Source organism: Rhea pennata, chromosome 3, assembly GCF_028389875.1.
Source record: "Rhea pennata isolate bPtePen1 chromosome 3, bPtePen1.pri, whole genome shotgun sequence".
In the NCBI taxonomy this organism is placed as follows: Eukaryota; Metazoa; Chordata; class Aves; order Rheiformes; family Rheidae; genus Rhea; species Rhea pennata.
The window spans coordinates 95,138,833-95,160,565 of NC_084665.1; the positions used below are offsets into that span (position 1 = coordinate 95,138,833).

A 21,733-nucleotide genomic window follows, 5' to 3' on the forward strand; every position below is an offset into this window, starting at 1 on the left:
TGTTTAAGAATAATTTTATTTAATAATATTTTATTTAATAATATGATTTTTTTGCCTGGAGAGCAGACTTCCATAATGTATTAGGATCCCTCCCACTCCTCTGTCTAAGCAGACCATTTATGCTAGAAAATAACATCACATCTGAAACAGCTTTACGTCTCTCAGAAAAACATGGAAAACAAAAAAAAAACAAAAAAAAAACCAAAACAAAACAAAAAAAAGAAGCAGCAGCAGCAAGTGTCCTTCATGGCATACAGTAACATCACAGTTGCATCCAGTCACGTTTTAGAGGCAGAATAATGGGAATGGCATCCTTAGGGCAAATGGAAAATCAGAAGAGCAGGGAGAACAATGTAACTTTTTGAAAGGGTTGCCACTACAATGCACTTTGCCTCCTAATCGCACACATATATGCTGGAGACATGAAAGTTGCATGTCCCGCCACACACACTGTGGGAGACACAGTGTGTGTATGGCAGGACACCTTGGAAACATGGAAGTGTTCCACATAATGACACTCAAATTTTTATCTGTCTCACAGAATCAAGAAGCATAAAATAACTCTGGTCTAATTTCTCAAATTGCTTCCTCTCTTTTAATCTAGTATAAATACCCTTCCCTGCTAGAATACCTTACAACATAAAATATTCATATTTTCAGAAAATTATGAAGCATCACTGCAGTAATAAGATACCTCAGTAATCATCAAAAAACACAAAACACACAGTTCTTGCCTGTGTGTCCACTCCTATAAGTAAATAAATACATGCACACAAAACTATGAATCCCACAGTAACAACTAGAAATACTTTTTTAATAAAACATTATGGTTTTTATAAATTTTTTTTTGTAAACGTGTAAATGCTAATTGTCTAAACCTAAAACTAGTCATTCATGCTAATATTTTCAGAATACAACATCAACAAGACCTCTGGAAGTCAGAGCAGCAAAAACAGTAAAGGTATGCAAACAGCTTGAACATATGTTGCAAACAACACAAATTTTTATTTTTAGTATGGCACAGATTATTATGCAACATTGTTTTAGAATCAAACCATCTTTAAAGATACATTTCACCACCAGATGCACTTCATTTTACCACAGAGCACTTACCTTCCTTTCTTCATTTGGACTGAACGGCCCATCACTGTCATCTATGCTGAGCAGATTTGCCTCACTAGACAGTTAAGTGTGGGAGAGAAAAGCAGATATGCTGTAATGCAGCAGAGCACCCACAAAACATTTTTAACATATACAAAGTAAGGCTGTTTTTACTTCCTTCTTTAACTCAAAAGTGTATCACATATACATCACATCCATGCACCCAAAACAACACTAATACTAAAGTGGGCAACACAGCGATCAAGATAAATTAGGTTAATTTGAATTTGAAGTGATCATTTCAGGAAAAGCAAAATTAAAAGAATATGATTAATTCAAAATAAAAAATACTGTTTAACCTTCAGCACTATTATGAAACATTCTATAAAACTTTATGCATAAATAGAATCAAATGTTAAATTAAATACAAAACAGTATTATTTTGTTCCTAAACAGAAGTATGTAATTTAAAATTATCAAACTTCACAGTGCTTCAGGAGGATAATTTGTATATTAAATATTACCACATATCAATTACTGCCAAAGTATGCCTTCCTAAAATAGCATATTTAATTTAGTTCCACTGCTCATTAAAATGCATTTCTTTAATACTTCTATATTTGTACTTCTCAAATATTATAATCTCAGAGACGATACCTAAAAATACTCATGATAATATGAACATGTATTCTGCTCAGTAATAGGCAGTTATCCTCAAATAATCTTAAGTATTAAAAATAAGACAACAATCATACATGTTAACTTAATCTAGCTGCTATCAGAGTAACACATCCTTGCTTCCAGTCTACTCTTCACCTGCTCAACATTGTCCCTGATAAGGTTACTCCTCCCTTGGCTACAACAAAATGATACAACTTTTAGCCAACTCTTAATTGTAAGTTTTTTTTTTTTTTTTTTAATGAAGATCATTGAGGTAAATAATTAAATAGTGATACAGGCAGTTATGCCAGTAGGTCCAAGGAAGCAGTTACAGCTCATGGTGGGGTGAGGGGGGCACGACGGAAGTGAAGGTAGGAGCATCATTTTCAGCTGCGGGTGCAACATGCTGACTGCATATACACAGTGATTTAAGCTCTCGATACACAACGTAGTTGCTCAGTCCTCCTTCCTCTAACTCGGATGTCCTAAGAACTTCCATACTCAAGACTTCTCTTCATGTTACAATTATTCTTACATAATACAGATACCCATGCATCAAATAAAAGAAAAAAAGTTTTTGAGCTACAGGGTAAGAACTGCACTCTGAAACTGCACACAGTTGTTTTTGATATGGGAAGAATAATGGGAGTTAACAAGAATTAGGTGCGGACACAGTTTGTATTTTATTTCTAGATCTCAACAGTTCTAGGTGCTTACTGGTAAGAGCAGCAATGGTCTCAGCCCTCACTGATTTCCAATTATAAAGCGTCACAAATGCAGGAGAATAGAGGAGACACTTCTTTACAAACTATCCATGAATATTACAGTTTGCAGCTCTGGCATTCACTACTGTATTAACCTAGACAAATCCCCTCTTGATATTCTTTTTCCTTCTACAGCACCAGTTCTAGATCGTACAGAAATCACGGTAAGTTTCAAAATGCCCCTGTAGAGTGTCTATTCTTTTAAGGCTTGTAAGATGCTTGTAAAATGACAGGATTAGAAAAATATTTGAGAACTGGATGTTTTTAAAGAACCAGTATTTTTAGATTTTACGGAACATGAATATATATGCATCAGTACCAAAAGTCTGTTTTCTCAGACAGCAAAATACATAGCAACTGAGTAATGTTTGTATCGCATGATTACACTAAAGGATATAATTTATACAGACATAGGAAAAAATAATTCCACTACACCACACATGCACAAAGAGACAATAACATTTTAAATTACTGAAATGTGCTCAGTGGTCCTGCTGTGGAGAGGATATGTCTCCATAATTTTTCATTTTTCAAGAGATTTTCATATTAGAACATGATCACTTAAATGCAAGTTAAAGTAACTAGCAGATATATGTGTATGTGATATACAATGACATAAGTGTGTGTGTGTGATTAAGCAATTTAGGTAAACAAGAGTCCTTTCCAAGGAGTTCACAGTTACACATTTAAATTTAGGCACTGAACAGAAAAATACTCTATTTAATCTCTACTGACCTTTTTTTTCAGTTTAAAAATTTAAGAACCGTGCAATAGCTAATTAGAAAGCTCTGTTAAACAAAGTATGTTTTTACCATTATCCACAAACAACACAAAGCTTAAATTGATGTTGATGATTGGTATTACACTCTGATGAGCTGCAAGCAAATTTCTACCAAGTACCAACTAACCAAGTCATCAACAGCATCCTCATAGGTTTAACGTAAGAATATAGCCAATCCTTTAAGTGGCAAAATGTTATCTTTGGGCCAGTTCAAAACAAACTCATTTTGTATTAAGTAATTGTATTAAGGGCAAGAGGCTTTGCTAAAATCAGACATTACAATGCATGACACACATCCAGTCACTTACTGGAGATTTGTAGCTTTTTTCCATGAAGAAATGCAGTAAATTACAGGCATTGCTAATAAATATCAGCATAGCACAGCTAATAAAAACAACACTAAAAAAATTTTCCGTAGATATACTTACTGCACAACATGCTCAAAATAGTTAGGGGTCAGGAGGGGGTAGGAAATCAAAGGGTTTTTTTTTTTTTTTTTTTTTTTTTTTAGAACAATTATATGGACTGAGGTTGAGATTCTTAGCATAAAAGGTTAAATGAAATTTAGAGAGAAAGAAAGGATGATTCATTATTAAGCTGATTGTTTTCTAAAGACTCCTGTCTACCAACATTTTGTCAATATCTATACAAAGGAAAAGTATATGAGAAAAGCAAAATACAAAAATTATTTCAAAAATGTGCTCAAAACAAAGCTTGCAATGCTATTAGTACAAAAAGCAAGTGTTACCAAAAAAAAAAAAATACTTGGGCAGCTTAAAATAGATAGTTGTTTGGAGGGTGTGGGGGAAGGGGGAACTGTCTGAAATGATTATTAGAAAATGGTAAGAAAAAAAAGGGATCTTCAGTTTAAAAGTAATCACTTCTTCCAAATTTTTTTTTCTTAATTGCTGAAGCCTTTACAGCATTATATACTGTTGCTTATTAATAAACTACAAAAAGGTATGTCTTTATACATAGCCACTTATACTTTTAATAGCCTAGATAAAAGCATTCTTACTCTTTTTCTGTGTCTCCTTCACTTTCTTCAGCATGATCAAAGCTCCAATTATTTTTAAAACCTCCATCTCTCTTGGACTCTGATCTCGCCAAAGCTGAAATGAGAACAAGTTAAGGTAAGTCTTGATTTCAAGTCAAGTTATTAATCAATATGAACTAGTGGAGTAAACCGTATTTATTTTCCCTGATATTCACTTTGTTGATGTCAACATTTAACTATCATTTGACAATGTAAGTTCATCAATGCAGTAGTGACTCATTTTCCTAAATAAACACAAGTATCCTGACTACTAATATATGGTTATTATATTATTAAAACTTATGAAATAAGGCAGTTTTACAAGGCTTTTGACCGTTTTATCGACATCTGTAAATTAAAGGTTCCCTTGGTGATATGAGCTATACAAACAAGCAGAAAGACTCCTCGCATTCATGATTCAAAACTCTAATACCCTAACAGACTTAATTCTTCCAGACAAAAGACATAGCTGATTTTATAAGTCCCAAATACAGTTTTAACATAATATACCTTTTATAATCAAACATCTAATGCTGATCTGAATTAAAATCTGATGCTAACTGAAATTGATGCTAACCCTGAAATTAAGTAAAAGCTGTACAACTGAGAACAATCATATCACATCAAATCACAGATCCATCTCTTGCAATATCCAACAGTGTGGAAATATTCTTACAACATGATGGTATTGAGGGGTATTCTTAAGTGACAGAGATCCAGAGCAGGGTAACAGCACTCATTAAGACAAGGTGTTGTTCACCTAGGCCTTCATCATTGCAACTAAAGAGCTGCCTCACAAAAAATCGGTACGACAGATTAAGTAGCAGCTTAGATTCTGCTGTAACTTGTGTCTTGTCTCACTATGCTTTTCTCTGCATAATTGGAAATACATTTCAAAATCATGAATGCAACCCTATGCTTTGCTAGAAAAAAAATGGCGACCAACAACAGATGTTTAGGGAAAAGCATAAAAACAGGGCATATAGCAATATTTATCACACATGCAGCCTCAGCTTCCAGCTACTTGCAGCTACCAAGGATTTCCGAGCCAGAGGTAACGTTTTTGTTTTTAATGGCCTTTACTTTGCTTTTTTTCTTCACAATTGCTTTTCCAATCAACGTTATTTTATAGAATCAACAGCATCCTGCTGCAAATAGTACCCTAGCTTAATTATGTATTATATAAATAAGTATCTCCTTTTGTTTGTCCTGATTCAATCTGGCATCTGCTGATCCTATTTGGTACTCCACTCATCTGGTTCTTATATTATGGGAGACAATAATAAGCAATCCCTCCCTATTCACTCGTGATTTTACAGACAGCTACATATTGTGCTCTTCCATAGTCATCTTTTTTTCCAATCTGAAAAACCTTAATCTTTCTTCACACAAAAGCTATTTTATACCATTAAATCACTCTAAATGCTCATCTCTCAACTTTTTGTAGTTGCACTGTATCCATTTTGAGATGGTGAAGAGGGGATACCAACAGTGTGGAAATAATCAAGATAGAGAATTTTTATGGAAACAACATGATTTTTTCTGTTCTGTTCTCTATTCCTTTCCTAATAATTCCTAAGACTAGATTTGCTATTTTGACTGCCATGAAGAACCGCATTGACATTTTCATAAATCTGTGTACTATTAATCCCACCTTCTCATTCACGTTTGGTAAGAACCAGTAGAGTCACTCACTGCCTGCAGAAATTAGGACAGATTCTTCTCCTTCCTATTACTTTCACTTGCATTACTTTGCGCTTACCTACACTGAATTTTATGTGCAATTTTAACCCACATAAGCCAAATCCTGGGCATTTCCTGCATTTTTTGCAATAAGTACCCTTTAGACTAACCCAAGTAAAGTTTAGGACATTAATAAACTTTGTCAGCTCATTACTGAACCCTCTTCCTTAAATCTGCACCAACCTTAACACACACCCTTGTGGAATTCAACTGGCTACCTCTTCTGTTAACAAAATTGACCATTTTCCCCCGTTTCCATTTGTTGATAGTTACTCCTTATGTGGTTTTCCATTCTATCCAATGGCACCTTCTCTGACCCTTTAGTAGAGAGAGACAACTATGAAATTAATTCTGGTCTTTATTTATCATTTCCACCAATATAGGTTGTATGGTCATAAAAAGCTCACTGTGTGAAATTCCCCAAATACCTCCACTGACCTTTTACAAATCTAGTATCTTATCAGCTATCTTCTTTACTTGCAGTAGAAAGATGGTATTAACCAACAAGTATACTATAGTCAATAGCTCTCTTATCCTCAGGTTCCTCTTACAACCTTTAAATTTAATCTACCAGCATTTTTAAACTTCTCTATTTTCCTCATTTGGACAGAACTTCAACTTTAAGAACAACAACATTTTCACTTCAAGTATCTCCTCTTACAGGACTCTCCAGCTATGCCAGCATTTTGGGGGCCTTCTTAAGTCTCTTTAAATAAGCAGCATGCATTTGCTCTAAGCCTCCAGCATGGTGTGTTTACATAACTCCTAAGCTCCATGACCAAAATAACATACCTCTTCTTATTTATCATTGTTCTAAGTGTGATGGTGGATGCATTTATTAGCCTCGCGAAGAGCTACCTTTCAGATGAATCACTGGATTACCAGGAGAACCTTTCCCCTCTCCAAATATAACAGTAGAAGCTTCTATAGAAGTTTCTATTTCAACACATCAAAGCTTTTACAAGTTTTCAGTCTGAGAGCACATTTCTTTACCTATCTCCAAGAAAGAACCACCCTAAACATACAATAAAATTGTTCATAAAAAGTTTGCAAGCATTTTAACATGAGCTGATATGACAAGAATAAAGTATCCTGAAGAGTTTGGAATGAAGAAAAGTATCAAACAATGATACACATACCTAGATATATGTTATTATCAGATCAGCTGATGCAACTGCAAAAAAACTAAGCTACAAAACAATAAAGAAAACCAAAACCATACAAAACTCAAACCTAAGGTCTTTTTCCAGGTAGATCTTTTTTCAGACGAATATAACTGGGGAAAGAGTAAATTATAAAAGCTTTATCATACAAATGCTTAGAACGTTACAACTTCAACAACCTTATCACAGATATCATGCTGTTCAGGAAAAAGGCAAATTAATTTAAGCGCCTCATAATCATTCTCACTTCATCCATGCAAATTCCTGTTAAAGTAAAATCAAAACAAATCTTACCATCTTTCTAATCTTTTGGTCAGCTAGAGCCATCATATATTACCATTAGGAGGATACAAGCACTCAAAAATCTGACACAGAAATAATTTGCTTTACCTTCCCTATTGTTTCACTGTTCTGTCAGAGAGGCTTCCAGGCTAAATAGCTTTTTATTCCAATTTTGGTATGATCAGTTCTAGTAGGTCAACCGTTTAGCCGTAAGCGAAGCTGCATTTTCACATTTTGAAGCAAAGACGCATGAACTGGCTTACGCACCCCTCACCTCCCACAAGCTGCTGCTGCTGGTTCTTCCTCCTGCCCTGCACATGTCAGCACAACTGTTTCTTTACCTAAGAGTAATCCTGGGGAAGAAAATGGATTCAGCTGAAAATAACTTGGGGGGAGGGGGGGGAGAGGGAATGTAACACCAAAAGTTTTATCAACCAGATCAGTTCTTCCCTCTGTTCAATTGCACTACCACACTGTAGCTGTACCAGCACAGCAGAGGCAAGCAGTATCAAGGAGATTATTTTAGGCATTAATGATACCAAAGAAATCTGCATGGAACTACAGTCTAACCTACATTTATAGGTAAAGATTTGTAAATCTACTGTTTCAAAGACGCTTCAACCTTCCCCTCCCTAAATTTGCTGTAGAAAAGCTGTCAAATTGATTTCCAACGACAGAAAATATGGAGCAAACACAGACTGATAGTGAGATACTACACAAAGCATATAGGCAAGGTTACTGGTAAATTCTACTATATCTGTTCATACAAGGCATGCACATTCTTTTACACACAAAGACAATTTAATTTCTTAAGATATGTGACAGAAAGTACCCTTTCAAGAATGTTATGTCAACAGAAAGCCCATGACAAATACAGAGTACCCACTCCTGAGCAAAAAGAATTTGCAAAGAAAAAGTATCTATCTGTAGTCCGTAGCACGATCTGTAGTCCAAAGACAAAATGCATTGGCATTTTCAGAGGCAAGACATTTTTTCTTGAGGACTCCCATACTCGTTGACGGTGTTGCAACTGCAGTGCAGAATATGGTACAAAATGGCTAGACTCAAGAATATAGAGCTGCGCAGTAAGTCTGATCATTTGTCAAAGTGTGCTTGACATTTTCTGCTTACTTCTTTATCTGAGCAGTATTGACAACAAGGACTAACAGAAATAGATAAAAGGAGAATAGTTTTGAAGAATAGTAAACATCCTCTTTACATCTCCTTAAAGGTTTTTCCAATAAGACACCAGTGGTAACCACACAACTGACAGCTAATGTTTTCTTGGTCCTTTCCACTGATTCTCCTAGCAGAGAAGTAGAGGCATCCCAAAGATGCTGCTGATACAATAACATCAGTGAGCAATGCATAAGTACTTCAAAAGTGCTTCTTTAAGTACATCACCAGCAAAAGGAAGACTGAGGAAAACGTGGGCCCACTGCTCAGTGAGGCACGAGGCATAGCGATAACGAATATGGAAAAGGCTGAGGCACTGAATGCTTTCTGTTTCAGATTTCACTGGTAAGCTCTGCCCTTTGGCTTCCCAATTCCCCTGATCTACCAGCAGAATCTGTGCGAATGCAGCATCACTGTTGATAAAGATACAGTTAAGGAATATGTATGCCAACTGGACATGTTAAAACCCATTGGACAAGATAGGATGTACCTAAGGGTGCTGAGGGACCTTGCCCATGTCATTGTCAAACCACTCTCTATCATCTCTGAAACATCGTGGCAACTGGGAGAGGTTCCCGATGACTGGAAAAACATCACACCCACCTTCAAACAGGACAAAAAGACATAGCAAACTACAGACTAGTTTGTCCCTGAGAAGGCTATGGATCAAATTCTCCAGAAAGTCATTTCCAGCTACATGAGGCCAAGAATGGGAACAGCCAACATGGATTAAGCAAAGGGGGCTGACTGTGTGGGTAAGGGTACAGCAAAGACCTTCAGCAATGTCTTTGGCATGGTCTCCAACGGGATCCTTATATCTGGCTTGGGGAGCTAGGGACTAGAAAAATGGAAGTTAGGGTGGGTGGAGTATTAGTTGGACCATCAGAGTGAAAGGGTGGTGACTGTCAGGACAAATCTAACTGGTGGCATCCCTTATGGATCAATACCGGGGCCAATATAGTTCAATGTCTTGATTAATCATCTGGATGATGGGATACAGTGCACTTAGTAATTTTGGACATGATACCAAATTGGGGAAAGCTGTTGATACACTAGAGGCCAGGGCAGCTTTTCAGAGATCTGGACAGGGTAGAAAAGTAAGCTGATACTTCGTGAAGTTTGACAAAAGCAAATGCAAAGTCTTGCACCTGGGCTGGAATAACTCCCTGTGGCAGTACAGACTGGGGACTGACTGGCTAGGAGGGTCCCAGTGGATAACAGGTCCACCACGGGGCAGCAGCGCACCCATATGGCAAATAAGGCCAATGGCACGCCATATCAGCAAAAAGGTAGCCAGCAGTCAGGGCAACAAACTCTCCCCCTCCGTTCGGCCCTCGTGAGACCATACCTGAAGTACAACACCCAGTTTTGTACTCCCCAGTATAAGAAAAATATTGACACACAGGAGCAAGTTCAGTGGAAGGCTGTCAAGTTGGTCAGAGGATTGGAACACACGGACATACAAGAAAGGACTCAGAGAGCTGGGTTTGTTCAGCCTTAAGAAGATAAAGCTGAGGGAGACCTTATTGCTGACTTTCACTACCTAACGGAAAAGTGTAAAGAAGACAAAACTCAACTCTTCGGAGAAGTGTAACATAAAAGGATGAGACACAAGCTGGAACATAGATTCTTATATTGAGTTGAAGTTTCCTATTTACTTTGTACCATGAGGGTGGTCAAGAACTGGGCCAGGTTGATTTGAGAGGCTGCAGGGACTAGACAAGGTCCTGAGTAACCTGCTCTAATTGGGCTTGCTTTGGGCAGGAAGTTGGTTCCAACCTGCATGATCCTGTCACCAATCATGCAGCTTCCAACCCACGTGATTCTAAGACAAAACTAAATAAATCAGTGATTAGTTGTAGGTGCGGACCTTTAACAAAGGCACCATCACCACAAACACTCCCCAAATCATGTACCTGAGGGAGTCATTTTCCTTATTTTCACTCTCAGTAAGTCTGCCACCTACTTGGTCCTTCTGCACAAGTGAAATAACCTTAATAATTTTAAAAGCAGGATCCAGGAATAGAGGAGAAAAAAAAAGCAAAAAAAACAAACAAACAAACAAACAAAAAAAAAAAAAAAAAAAAAAAAAACCAAACAAGTGATGCTTCCATCTCTAGTAGTACAGCTTTATTTAATTCTCTATTTATATAAGACTTTTTACTTGACTGGAGATACGGTAAAAAAAATTCAGAGAGGAAGAAAAAGGTTTTAGTGTTTTACAGGAAAATTTGGAAGGTAGGTTAGGAGAGAGTGGGAAAATGTATGAATTGCAAATATACCCTCAAAATGTGAAACGGGTATAAAGCTAGTAAGTTCCTTTAAAGGAGATGCCACGTGACTAGAAATTCTAGAATGTGATTTCTGTGGCAAATCAGTATGTGACGGTAATCATATCCGATCTCAAATTCCAAACACTGGAAGAGTTTATAAGTTAAGCAAAATGCAGCAAGAAACCTTACAATTTATTATTCATCTGACCTGTACACTTCTGATTTCTATTTTTAGAAAATGCTGAAAGTGTTACTTACAGAATAAGATAAAGAATCTAATCTAAGTACTTGAAAATTAGGCAACCAACACTGAGGAGGTCTCCAGCTACGGTGCAATAACTGGAACTTTGTGTTGAAATAAGGTACTACAACTACAAAGTAAAAGATGGACAAAAATCAAGAATTCCTATTATTTAACACTTGTAAATTTGTCCCACAAACTTTACAAGAGAATTTAGGATAGGTATTATCTCTATGAAAACACTGGAAAAAATGGAAGTTCAGAAAGATTCATGACCTCTGTAAGAGAATAACTGACAATTTTAAAACACAAGAGAAAACTCTGGAATGTAATTAAAGGAGAAAAAAAAGCAAGACACTTTCATGCTCTCAATTGTTCGGTATTACCTGAAATAGACAGCAAAGAACACTCAGAAAAAAAGAAAGCAACAACACAGAAAAAAGATCACTGGCCAAACAAAAAAAAGCAAATCTCAGAAGAATTTGAGCAGGGAAAGGAATGAGCGTAAGAGTTACTTAAACTCTGCTCTGAGAGAAAAATTTACATTTGCCTTTCAGTAAAGGCCAAAGACCTGTTTTTTCCCTACTCTTTGTGACACTGGCTAACTTTCATGCTCCTGTAAGATGGCAGGCAGCCGGATCGGACTGCTGATATGGCTGAAAAGTAATACAGATGAGCTCCACCGAGAGTAGAGCCATTTTTTTTTCTGCCAGTTTAGCTTCTTGAGCCAACTTGCCATGCAGCCATGCTAAATGCCAATGCTGAGTCAAGCAAAGCTGTTGAGAGTCCTGTCCCACGGAAGGGACCTAGGGCTGTCACTCTGAGCAGCACCGAGCAGTTAGATGTTGTAAAATTCCTCCCATAGCTATGCTGGTGCAATTATTTGCATGGCCATACAGTATGGCCCCACACATGGAAGCTGACCCATGTTAAAAATGACCTTGTAAGCACATGTGCTTGCACGAAGCAAATAGATCATGCCTGTCAAGGAAGAAGAAGGGAAAAAAAAAAAAAAAAAAAAAAAAAAAAGCAAAGAAATACAAAACAGAGATGACAGCCTCCTGCTCACACTACATACCTCTACTCCCTTGGCAGTCAGAGATGGGCAAAGCAGCGAGTCCAAGGACCAGCTAGGCAGACACCTGGTGACTAGTCACCAGAACAGTTCTCTAGGCTCCACCAACTACACCAAAACCTTAGACATCTGTATTTAGTATCTTAACTTTACTGAATCCCACCCCACAAAGGCTTAAGTAACACTTGAAGGAGAAAAATTAGGGACAAAGCATAATACAGAGGGTTAATTCCATTATATATACAAAAATTGTTAAATTGTTACAAAAAAAGTTATAAAAATTTCCTTTAGTACAAAAACATTAACAAAATGATACAAAGATTCCTTGTAATGGAAGTATCAAACTTCACTAAGCATAACAACAATGAGCTTCAGGAACACAAACAACTGTAACTAAACTACAGTATACTAAAATTCAGTACACAGGCTTTATTTTTAAAGAGTCAAAAGAGAACTTTTAACATCTATGGAAAGGCAAACATTTTCTCACTGAGTAATTATTTTTAAAGGCAGTGAAAATGAGGAAGTGCTATTGGTCATACAATACCTAAAACTGCAAAATAACATGTTAGCTTTGGAACTCCACCCAATTACAAGCCTTATATTCAAGATATATCACCCAAAAGGCAGCTGAAGCAAAACATCCAGCTTTTGAGAGACTAGCCTACAGCTGGAGAGGAGCTCCAGCCATCTTCAGCTAAACACGCTACCATGCTTATCCTGATCAAAAACCTAGCAAAACCCATAAAACCGTTCCAAGTTTCTATCAGTCCTTTCTATTACAGGGCACAGAGCAGGTCTGTCTTCCAAATAGGGAGCAGTGCCTTCTGCAAAAACAACAATTTTGCTAGATGACAAAGCACTTGGTGATTATACAAGTGACAGAGATTATTTTCCAGTATGCACCAGGTAAAGATTCAGCTATTACATATTTGTGTTATGGCGATATACAGTCATAATTAGTTGAACCATAGTAATCCAAAATTCCATTTTGGAGGAAGTTTATTCTTAATTGTAGGTGATCCTGCCTCTAACAGTAAAGTCTGGTAGAAATAAAATTGCAACGGTGTATAGTAAGAGCTCCCAGTAGAAATGAGCTCAGAAATTACAAACACGATTGTAGATATGAAACCTAACATCCACTGCATAGTTCAATTCTCATCTGATGCGCTTCTGAATAACCTTTCCGTTAGACTGCTGTATTAAATCCTGTCATCAGTAGGATATTCATATTTTGCTAAATTGGACATGCCAAACAAACACAGTATTATATCCTACAACATTAATAAAAATACATCAGTAGTATGAACTTTGGTATAACTCCATGGTACTGAACAAAAACATTTTCATGATAATAACAAATACTCTTGCAGCTCTTTCTTGTAGATAAGATTTCTAAGTTTAGTATTAATCATGTCATATAGCATTACGTTTTACTACATCAGCAAAATATCATCAATGCTCATGATAAAAACACCTAAAACATCTATGTGACAAGTCTTATTTTTTATAAGACAGGGAGAGTACACTTTGGTTACAGCCTATATGGCCAGAAAGTTGGGGTGCGTGACAGGAAGATTTTGCTCCAATGTTTCAATTTTACAATTGATTTTACACCATTCAAAAATCACACAGAATAAGCTATTCCAAATTCAGTGTCTTCCACTTCAAATTATTCTTTCATGAGAATTCCTGGAATAAGGATACAAAGACATTCCCTTCCTTCTGCAGCACTTAAGAGTATTTGCCCATTAACAAAAACTTTTTAAAGGCCTGCTGACCAACCTGAGAAGGATAACCACAGCTCGCTAATTTATTTCCTCCAACCTTCACTGTGAAGTAGCTCTGCATAGAAGCTAACCTACTATTTAAAACACTTGAACTTCCTCGGGAAGAGTAAAGCTGCAGTTTCACGAAAGTATCTATTCTGATGTTGAAGTTACATATTATAACTTAAGCTGACCTAACAGCTCGCCAGAGAAGTGACCAGGAGATGTCCTACTCCTCTCAGCTGCAAAGTCTGCCTGCCCTCCCCAGTCCGATCCTGCTGCCCTAGCTCTTACACTTACCCTTTGCTGAACCCAGAGTTTGGCAAAGTGCCACTCTAGGAAGAACGCACACAGTAAGTTTAATCTTTTTGGCAAGAGACTGGTAAGGTCTGGGTTGGTGGACAGTGAGGGACCCACTACACGCTGAGGGCAGAGGGGCACAGAGGCACAACTCGTCCCACGGGGCATGGCGCTGGGGCCCAGGAGCCCCCTGAGCAGTGCAGCAGCTAACCATGTTCTAGTCCCTACACCCAAACCAGCTAATAATTTGCATTCTCTTTGCCTCCATGGCTTAAAAAATAGTTGGCATGCAGCTTGACATTCAAAATGGAGTTTGCAGCATAAGATAAAAGCAGGGACTTTGCAATTTCATACAGTTCATTGCTCTAAGAAATCTGTACACACAATTTATCACTACTCTGTACAAAAGTATCACATCAAAATGATTTTACTGTTCTCCGGACAGTTTATTTTGAAAGAATTATTTTCACCCCTGATATTTGTGAGCTACAAATTATTTGTGTACGTTAACTACAAGACATCAGTACTTATGTTTGTACTACAATCATTTTAACAACTAAATACTCCCATATATCATTAGAATACAATTCAATTCTTTCCATAGATTATTTAGACAAAAATTATTCAAGCAGCAGCATTTCCTAAATGCTACTTCTTTAACTCACAGCAGACATTACATCAAAGATTAAAAAAAAAAAAAAAAAAACTTTCTCCGAAGTTATTTGCTCTTAATCATGCCTGTTAGTTACAATATCCAAGTAACCATTATCCATTCTGTATTCTAATTTATACTATGCTCTAACTCAGAGATTGGATCCCCTTCGGCACAATCTCCAGTTTTATGCAGGGAGATTACACCATATGAGAAAATTAAATAAACTTTCAGTACATTTACTATATTCTATTGGAAGTACTCAAAAGACATTTCAGGAATATATGAATGCAGTAATGAGCTACTAAGCTCTAGTTATATGATGTTAGTAGTTCTCATAAAAAGCTTCCATCCTGTATGTTTGTGTCACAGGATTAGACAGTGATTTAACGAAAAGAATTACACAGTTTGATTTTAGCCAGTTCTTTAAGCAACTGATTATCTCTTCCACTTTTCCTAAAGGAGAAGACATTTCTTGGCCTCAGCAGCAGAACGAAAAACACTTGATATCTTGCATTTCAGAAGGGTCAGGGAAATGGGTAGCCAGTTAGTTCCTTTTGTTTTATGATATCCAACAACACAGGCTGCTGAGCATCTATTAAGAAAGTGCCATTTACTCCTCCGAACCTGCAAACCGACTTGGCCAATACAGGACACCAACTTTGAATTTACTACAGTGTAAAACTGATGTTAATGCTCCTTATGACCAACTTCACCTGAAAATACTATACGTACTCTGCAGTTAAACAACAACAGGAAATTTAAAAATATATGCTTTTAAAAATTAAATATGCTAGATAAATCTATCATTGTGTTTAATTCTATAATGAATACAGGTAGTGAGAAAAATTAACACACTAGGCAAATTATTAACTTCAAACAAGCAGTGAAGTACAGAGCACAAAACAGTTTAACCTATGTAAGAACATCACTACCTAAAAAAAAATAAAAATCTAATTTTAAACTAAATAGGTGCTAAAGCGGTGGCAAAAGGGGAAGGAGGGAAAGGTACAATCTGCTTTTTCCCCAATGGAAGTGCCTTTCAGAACACGAAAAGATCTACTGTTGCCCTTCCCTCCCACTCCAAATAATTTCTCTCCTCTATCTCTACAGCCTCCCGCCCCTACAACAGCTCCATTTTTTTTATCTTGTTTTCTCAGCCTCCTAGACTATCTGAAGCTATCCTGCACGCTCTTCCACTCCTTTCTCCAGGATACACACACATATGCCTGCATACGCTCTCTCCCCTATGTTAGCAGTGAACTGAACCATGCGGAGGAAATACTGATACCTTCTCTTCAGGGCCACTAATTTTGATTTTGCTGTTCCATAAATACAACCAAGTTTCACAAAATTTCTAGTTCTAGTTTCTAGGAGTAGAGATCTCAAAGATCTCTACTCCTCTGGAAAAACAAAAGAGTTCAAAAGCAATTGGTGGGATGGGAGGTGACAAGATGACAACAAAAGATGACTCTCAAAAAAACTCACGTTTTTATAGAGCAGTATCTAAAAGTGACTAGAAGTACAGTTTGATGATCAGTCTCATATTATCTGCTACAAAACAAAATACCCTGACATCCCTCAGTTGTCTCAATTACAGACATAGCCAAAACTCTGTAGAAAAGGTGAAATGGTAGTGAAATCTATGCAGCATCTTCCAGAAACATGTCATAAAAGCCAAAATTGTTACTGAAACAAAAACAACAAATAACCCATTATGTATGTTATCCTTGCACAGAAAACTGAAGCAAAAGGCCAAAAAAATCCAAATAGTCTGATCATAAAAGCATCAGTGCAGGCAACACATTTGTAACTGTATCAAGGCATCCACTGATGCCATTATTATTTATAGCATTACTAATATTTTTATATTTATATATGTATTTATAGAAAGAAGGGTATAAAGATGTCACTGGGAATATTCCTAATTCACTTTTTTTAAAAAAGCTATTAAAAGGCTAAAAAACCTACTAACAAAAAAGCAGCATTTACTACCAAATCCAAATGCCAGAAAATGATGAATGAGACCTCCCATACAAGGTAACAGTCATGAGAGAGTCACAAATTTCTCACTGTCAGGTAGAAAACTCCTCTCAAAAACATAAAAGAAAGGAAGAGAACATATCTGGACATTGAAAGGACTCACGGAGACTAGAGAAGACTTCAAAAACATAAAGTAAAAGAGTTTGAATTATGATAAAGAAAAGGAAGAATGTGAATGATACTTGAGACTTCCCTCCCACTCAGTCCTAACCTAACATCCTTCCAGAAGGAGATAAAAGTGTCAGACAATGGTTAAAAATAATTAAAATAAATAATAATTAAATTTTACTGTACAGAGAAAAATAGTGAGTAGAATCATAGCATGTGGAAAATTGTCATAGGTTCTCTCCAAACACAAATTAGGAAGGCAGAGCGAAGTTTGTACTATTCATGTCACAGTTTCTCAATAACATGAAAAATAAAAAGCAGGAAAGACTGCCCACCATGCTTAATGGTAACCTCTACTTCTATAAATTAATATATACACACACTATGTTTTTCTGTGCCACTCTAGAACCTCAGCTTCCTTTAAGAAAATACAGAAATCCACAGCCTTCGGTTTTGTGCAGACAATTCTTTACATGGGAGATGAATAAAAAAAAGAAAGAGTAATCTTCCGGAGTCCTCAGGCAGATAATTCTAAAATTTTTTCTTCTGCTGCTAATGAGTAGTCCAAAGAGTTTTCACTATTATTAGGAAACCTGTAGCCAAGTAAATGGAATGAAAATTGAGCAAATTCCTGTACTCACTGCATGGAAATCTCACAGCACCTCTGAAGGTAGGGACTGACAACATTCCCTAGAGAGGAGGTCCTCAAAAGGAAACTTCAAAATTAGTTTTCTCAGTATCACTACTGTAACCACCAGAAGACTGAGAAAACAGGAAGAGATTGTATGTTTCTCTTCTGGAGAATGCACACATTTAGGAATACTCCAAAGTTTGCCTGCTATCTATTGTACAAACATCATGGAAGAGAAACTTCAAACCTAGGATTGGAAGAAAGATTACAATCTCTTTGATGCTCCGTAATATCCGAAGAGTTAGAATATAAGAAGAGTTCCCACCATTTTTCAAAAGCACTCTCCATTCCTACAGTAAATGTTGAACATTTCCCCATCCTAAATCCAAAAAGAAATGTCTATCATTGGGTTGTATTTCAGGTCTAACTATCAATTAAAAACCACAGGAATTCCTGCACATGTAAAAACCTCTATTTGCTAAATCTGTAGTTCCCCAAATCAGGAAAGAACTCCCGTGCAAGAGGGGTACTTTGTTAATATGAATTTCTGCATATTCTGTCCATTTGAAATCTTACTGGAGGAAAATAAATTCAGACTAGGCTTAATAACAAAAAGTATGATATCTTTCCAAAGTCTTCAGTATTTGAAATGTTGGTTCTGACATTTCAAGAAAAGTAAACATGCAATTCATAATATCAATGTGTATGATACATATCAATACATAATAAGCTCTATAACGATAACAAATACAGCCTTAAAGGGTCAGACATTAACCCTGAACCTTCCTCAGATTTCCCATAAAATCATCTACACAATACAGCATAAAAAAATGACAACACATTATCTGTCATAGAGGTAGAAACGGACAAAAACTGAATACTAGTACAGTTATGCTGAAGAACAGCATTGCCAGAAAGGCAATAGATAAATCACGCAAAAAACACTTTTTTTTTCCAGAAAGACCATTTTGTATTTACTAGAGAATAAATTAAAAATATTAAAAGGAAGCACTTCAATAACAGAATAATAGCTACATTTCTGAACAGTAACTTTTGTTACACTAAATCAGAGAAAAGCAGTATTTTAATGGATGGTTGAAATCAAACCCCAAAAATCTGCAAAACTATCACACTTCAAGCAATCAATTTAACTGTATTCTTAAGCCTGATAGTCAACATAAGCATGATAGCACCAAAAGTTTCTGTGTACATATACACACACACACACACACGTATGTATGTATTTTAAAATTACACTTCCCACTACATTGAGTTCAGTTACAGTGATAGAACTAACATCCATTTGGTACAGCACTCATTTGTTTTGCAAATTAATGACCGGGAGGGATAGAGAGTTCTTCCCCTCTCCTCTACTAGCCTTTAATGTAATACTCTTAAAAAGACCAAGTAAACAACTTCGTTTTTACTCACATATACTACAAGAGAGTCTGTGAAATATACTCATACTAGCTATAACACCAGACTCTCACACTAATCCTCACCTTGCAGTTCAAGCTGCCCTGTTTCCTACTCTACGCATTTCTATCACGTTTTTGTCCAAGTTACACTTGTTTCACAAGTCTGACCCTCACTGTTTGTCTCAAGTCAGACCTTTGGGTAATGGCAATTCTAGTATCCCAGGCTGATCTAATACGCTCTTACGCGTTTCCAGATTACTGAGAAAAACACTTTCTCCTGTAAAGTTAACACTCCTTAAAAGAGCCTTTTAAGTAACATTTGAAAGCCTTCTTTTTCCTTTGCTTCAAAGTAGTAAAAATTTAGTCTGCTTTTACTAGATCTGCTGTATGAATACCATCCCACTTGGACGCGGTCCACCTCAGAAACTTCTTGCCACCGCAGTCCACATTACGTTTGTGTCATACAGAATTCCTAACACACACGTGCATGCACACTCTCACAGTCTTACGTTTCTTACTGTGTTTTTAGTCCTAAAATTGACAAGCCCCCACATAACGGGAAAATGAAAGACACTAACTGAAAACTTCATCCACTGATCATCGAATATGGAAACTTCCAACGGGAATGCTGTGCAGCATTAAGTTGATATCAACTTTGGAAAGGAATCTCGAAAGTAAAGAGTGTGTGTATACTGCACACATGCACATACTGCAGATATGAAACCCATCTTTTGTGAGCCACCTGCCTGAGCAGTGTGCAGCCATGGGGCACACGAGAGACAGCAAACAGCCTTCATCCTGACACTTGTCATTCTTCTAGGAGTATGCACAAACCGCACTATTCAGAGTGCAGGAAAAACACGAGGTGTTTGCACGTCACCACTACACACTGTCAAGACAGAGGGGAGGTAACATGACAGGAGTTATTAACCAGAAGCAGTTTCTGAACACCAGAACTTCTGATTAATTTTTTGACACAAGTAGTGTTTTGTTCATGCAATACTTTTAGCCCAGAACCTCTACTAAAAAAGCGCAGAAAGCCCAACACCCCACAGCAACAGAAACCAGTAAGAGGTATGTTCAGTGTAACATATGTGCTACAAAATCTTCAATACTAAACTCTTGCTATCCCCAACTTGAAAAACTCTAGTTGTGAAAAGGAATTTGTTTCATTACTGTTTTCTTTTTCCTTCATAGTCATAATGGTAAGGATTTAGCAGATTACCTGCCTGTGTCAATAATCTATGTGCTCCCAGCAATTTTGCAAGACCGCATCAGCAGATTTTTTTTAATCGGTTAAACTGTAAAAGCTCAACAAATAAATACATTCGAATTCCATCACAAATTGTACTTAGGAGCTTTAAAGGGAGGAAAAAAAATGTACGTTAAAAAAAAAATTACTGCAGGTTTTGTGAAACGCTAAAGGCTCCTTTGAGCTACAGCCGACAGACGGACCCTCATCCCAGTAACATGAACGCAGGAGTAAGAGCGGAGCCCCCGGCACAGGCTCCCTTCAGCCCGCCCTCGGGAGCGGCGCGGCGCCGGGAGCCTGGCGGCGGGGCGGGCGCAGGCCGGGCCGGGGCCTGGGCGCCGCCGGGCGGACCCGCGCCCGCCGCCTCACCGAGCGCCGCCGCCGCGGTCGCCCCCTCTGCCCCACAAAGAACCGCCGCGCTCTCGCAGCCGAGGGATCGTTTTTAGGAGAAAGAAAGAAAAAGAAAAAGAAAAAAAAAAAAAAGAGGAGGAGGAGGAATCGGGCCACCCGCACTAACCCCTCCCTCGCCCGCAGGTCTCCCTCCACCAAGCCCACCCCCCGCGGCACCCACCCTTCCCCCACCGCCAGGCCGCCGCTCATTGTCGCCGTCCCCCGGGCACCGGCGCCCCGGCCCGCGCCGCGCCCCGCCGCCCGCCCGCCCGCGGGCCAGGGCAGCCGCGGGGCCGCGCGAGCCCCCTCCCGCCATGCACGCACCTTCCAGAAACAAGCTGTCCCTGCAGCCGCCACCGCCGCCGCCGCCGGCCATCTTCGCGCTGCCGAGCGCGGCCGCCTCACTCCATCGCCCCGCGCGGCGGCGGGGCCCGGCCCTTCCCCCGGCCTGCGCGCTCCGCCGCCCGCCCCCACTGCGGAAGCCGCTGCGACCCGCAGCGGCGGCGCCGCCGCCGAGGCCCGTCCCTCTGCTGCTCCCCAGTCCGCACGCTCCGCGGCCCGGGCCGCGCTGCCTTCCGGCCGCGGGGCGGGAGGAAGCGCGGCGGCGCGCCCGCTCCTCCCTCGCCCTGCCCGCCGCCAGCGGCCCCCCGGGCGGGCGGGAGCGAGCGCGGCCGGGCCGCGCCGATGGCGGCCGCCGGCGCACACGGGCCTGGCTGAGGCGCCGCCGGCGGCTCCTGCGAGCGCACGGGCAGGGCGACGAGAGGGGAGGCGGCGCGCCCCGCTGCCGCCCCTCTCGCCCATGAACGGCGCGGCCTCGCTAGCGCTGCCCGGCGGGGACCCCCGGCGCGGCGCGGCCCGGCTCCTGCCCGCGGGGC

At 38.9% G+C, this 21,733-nt stretch overlaps 1 protein-coding gene across 3 annotated transcripts in view; it reads right to left on the bottom strand.

Moving 5' to 3' along the window:
• SENP6 (SUMO specific peptidase 6) overlaps positions 1-21,473 on the bottom strand; it is a 78,148-nt gene extending 56,675 nt beyond the window's left edge. For 2 of the 3 annotated variants that reach the window (XM_062572836.1, XM_062572835.1), the window contains exons 1-3: positions 21,183-21,462; positions 4,325-4,418; positions 1,114-1,177 (exon numbers count right to left, since the gene is read on the bottom strand). In XM_062572836.1, coding sequence (XP_062428820.1) covers positions 1,114-1,177; positions 4,325-4,418; positions 21,183-21,234 — 210 coding nt within the window. In that variant the 5' untranslated portion in view covers positions 21,235-21,462. Of the gene's footprint in view, positions 1-1,113; positions 1,178-4,324; positions 4,419-21,182 lie in introns of all 3 variants that reach the window. The other variant, XM_062572837.1, reaches the window with a different exon arrangement.
• Between the last annotated feature and the right edge of the window lie 260 nt (positions 21,474-21,733).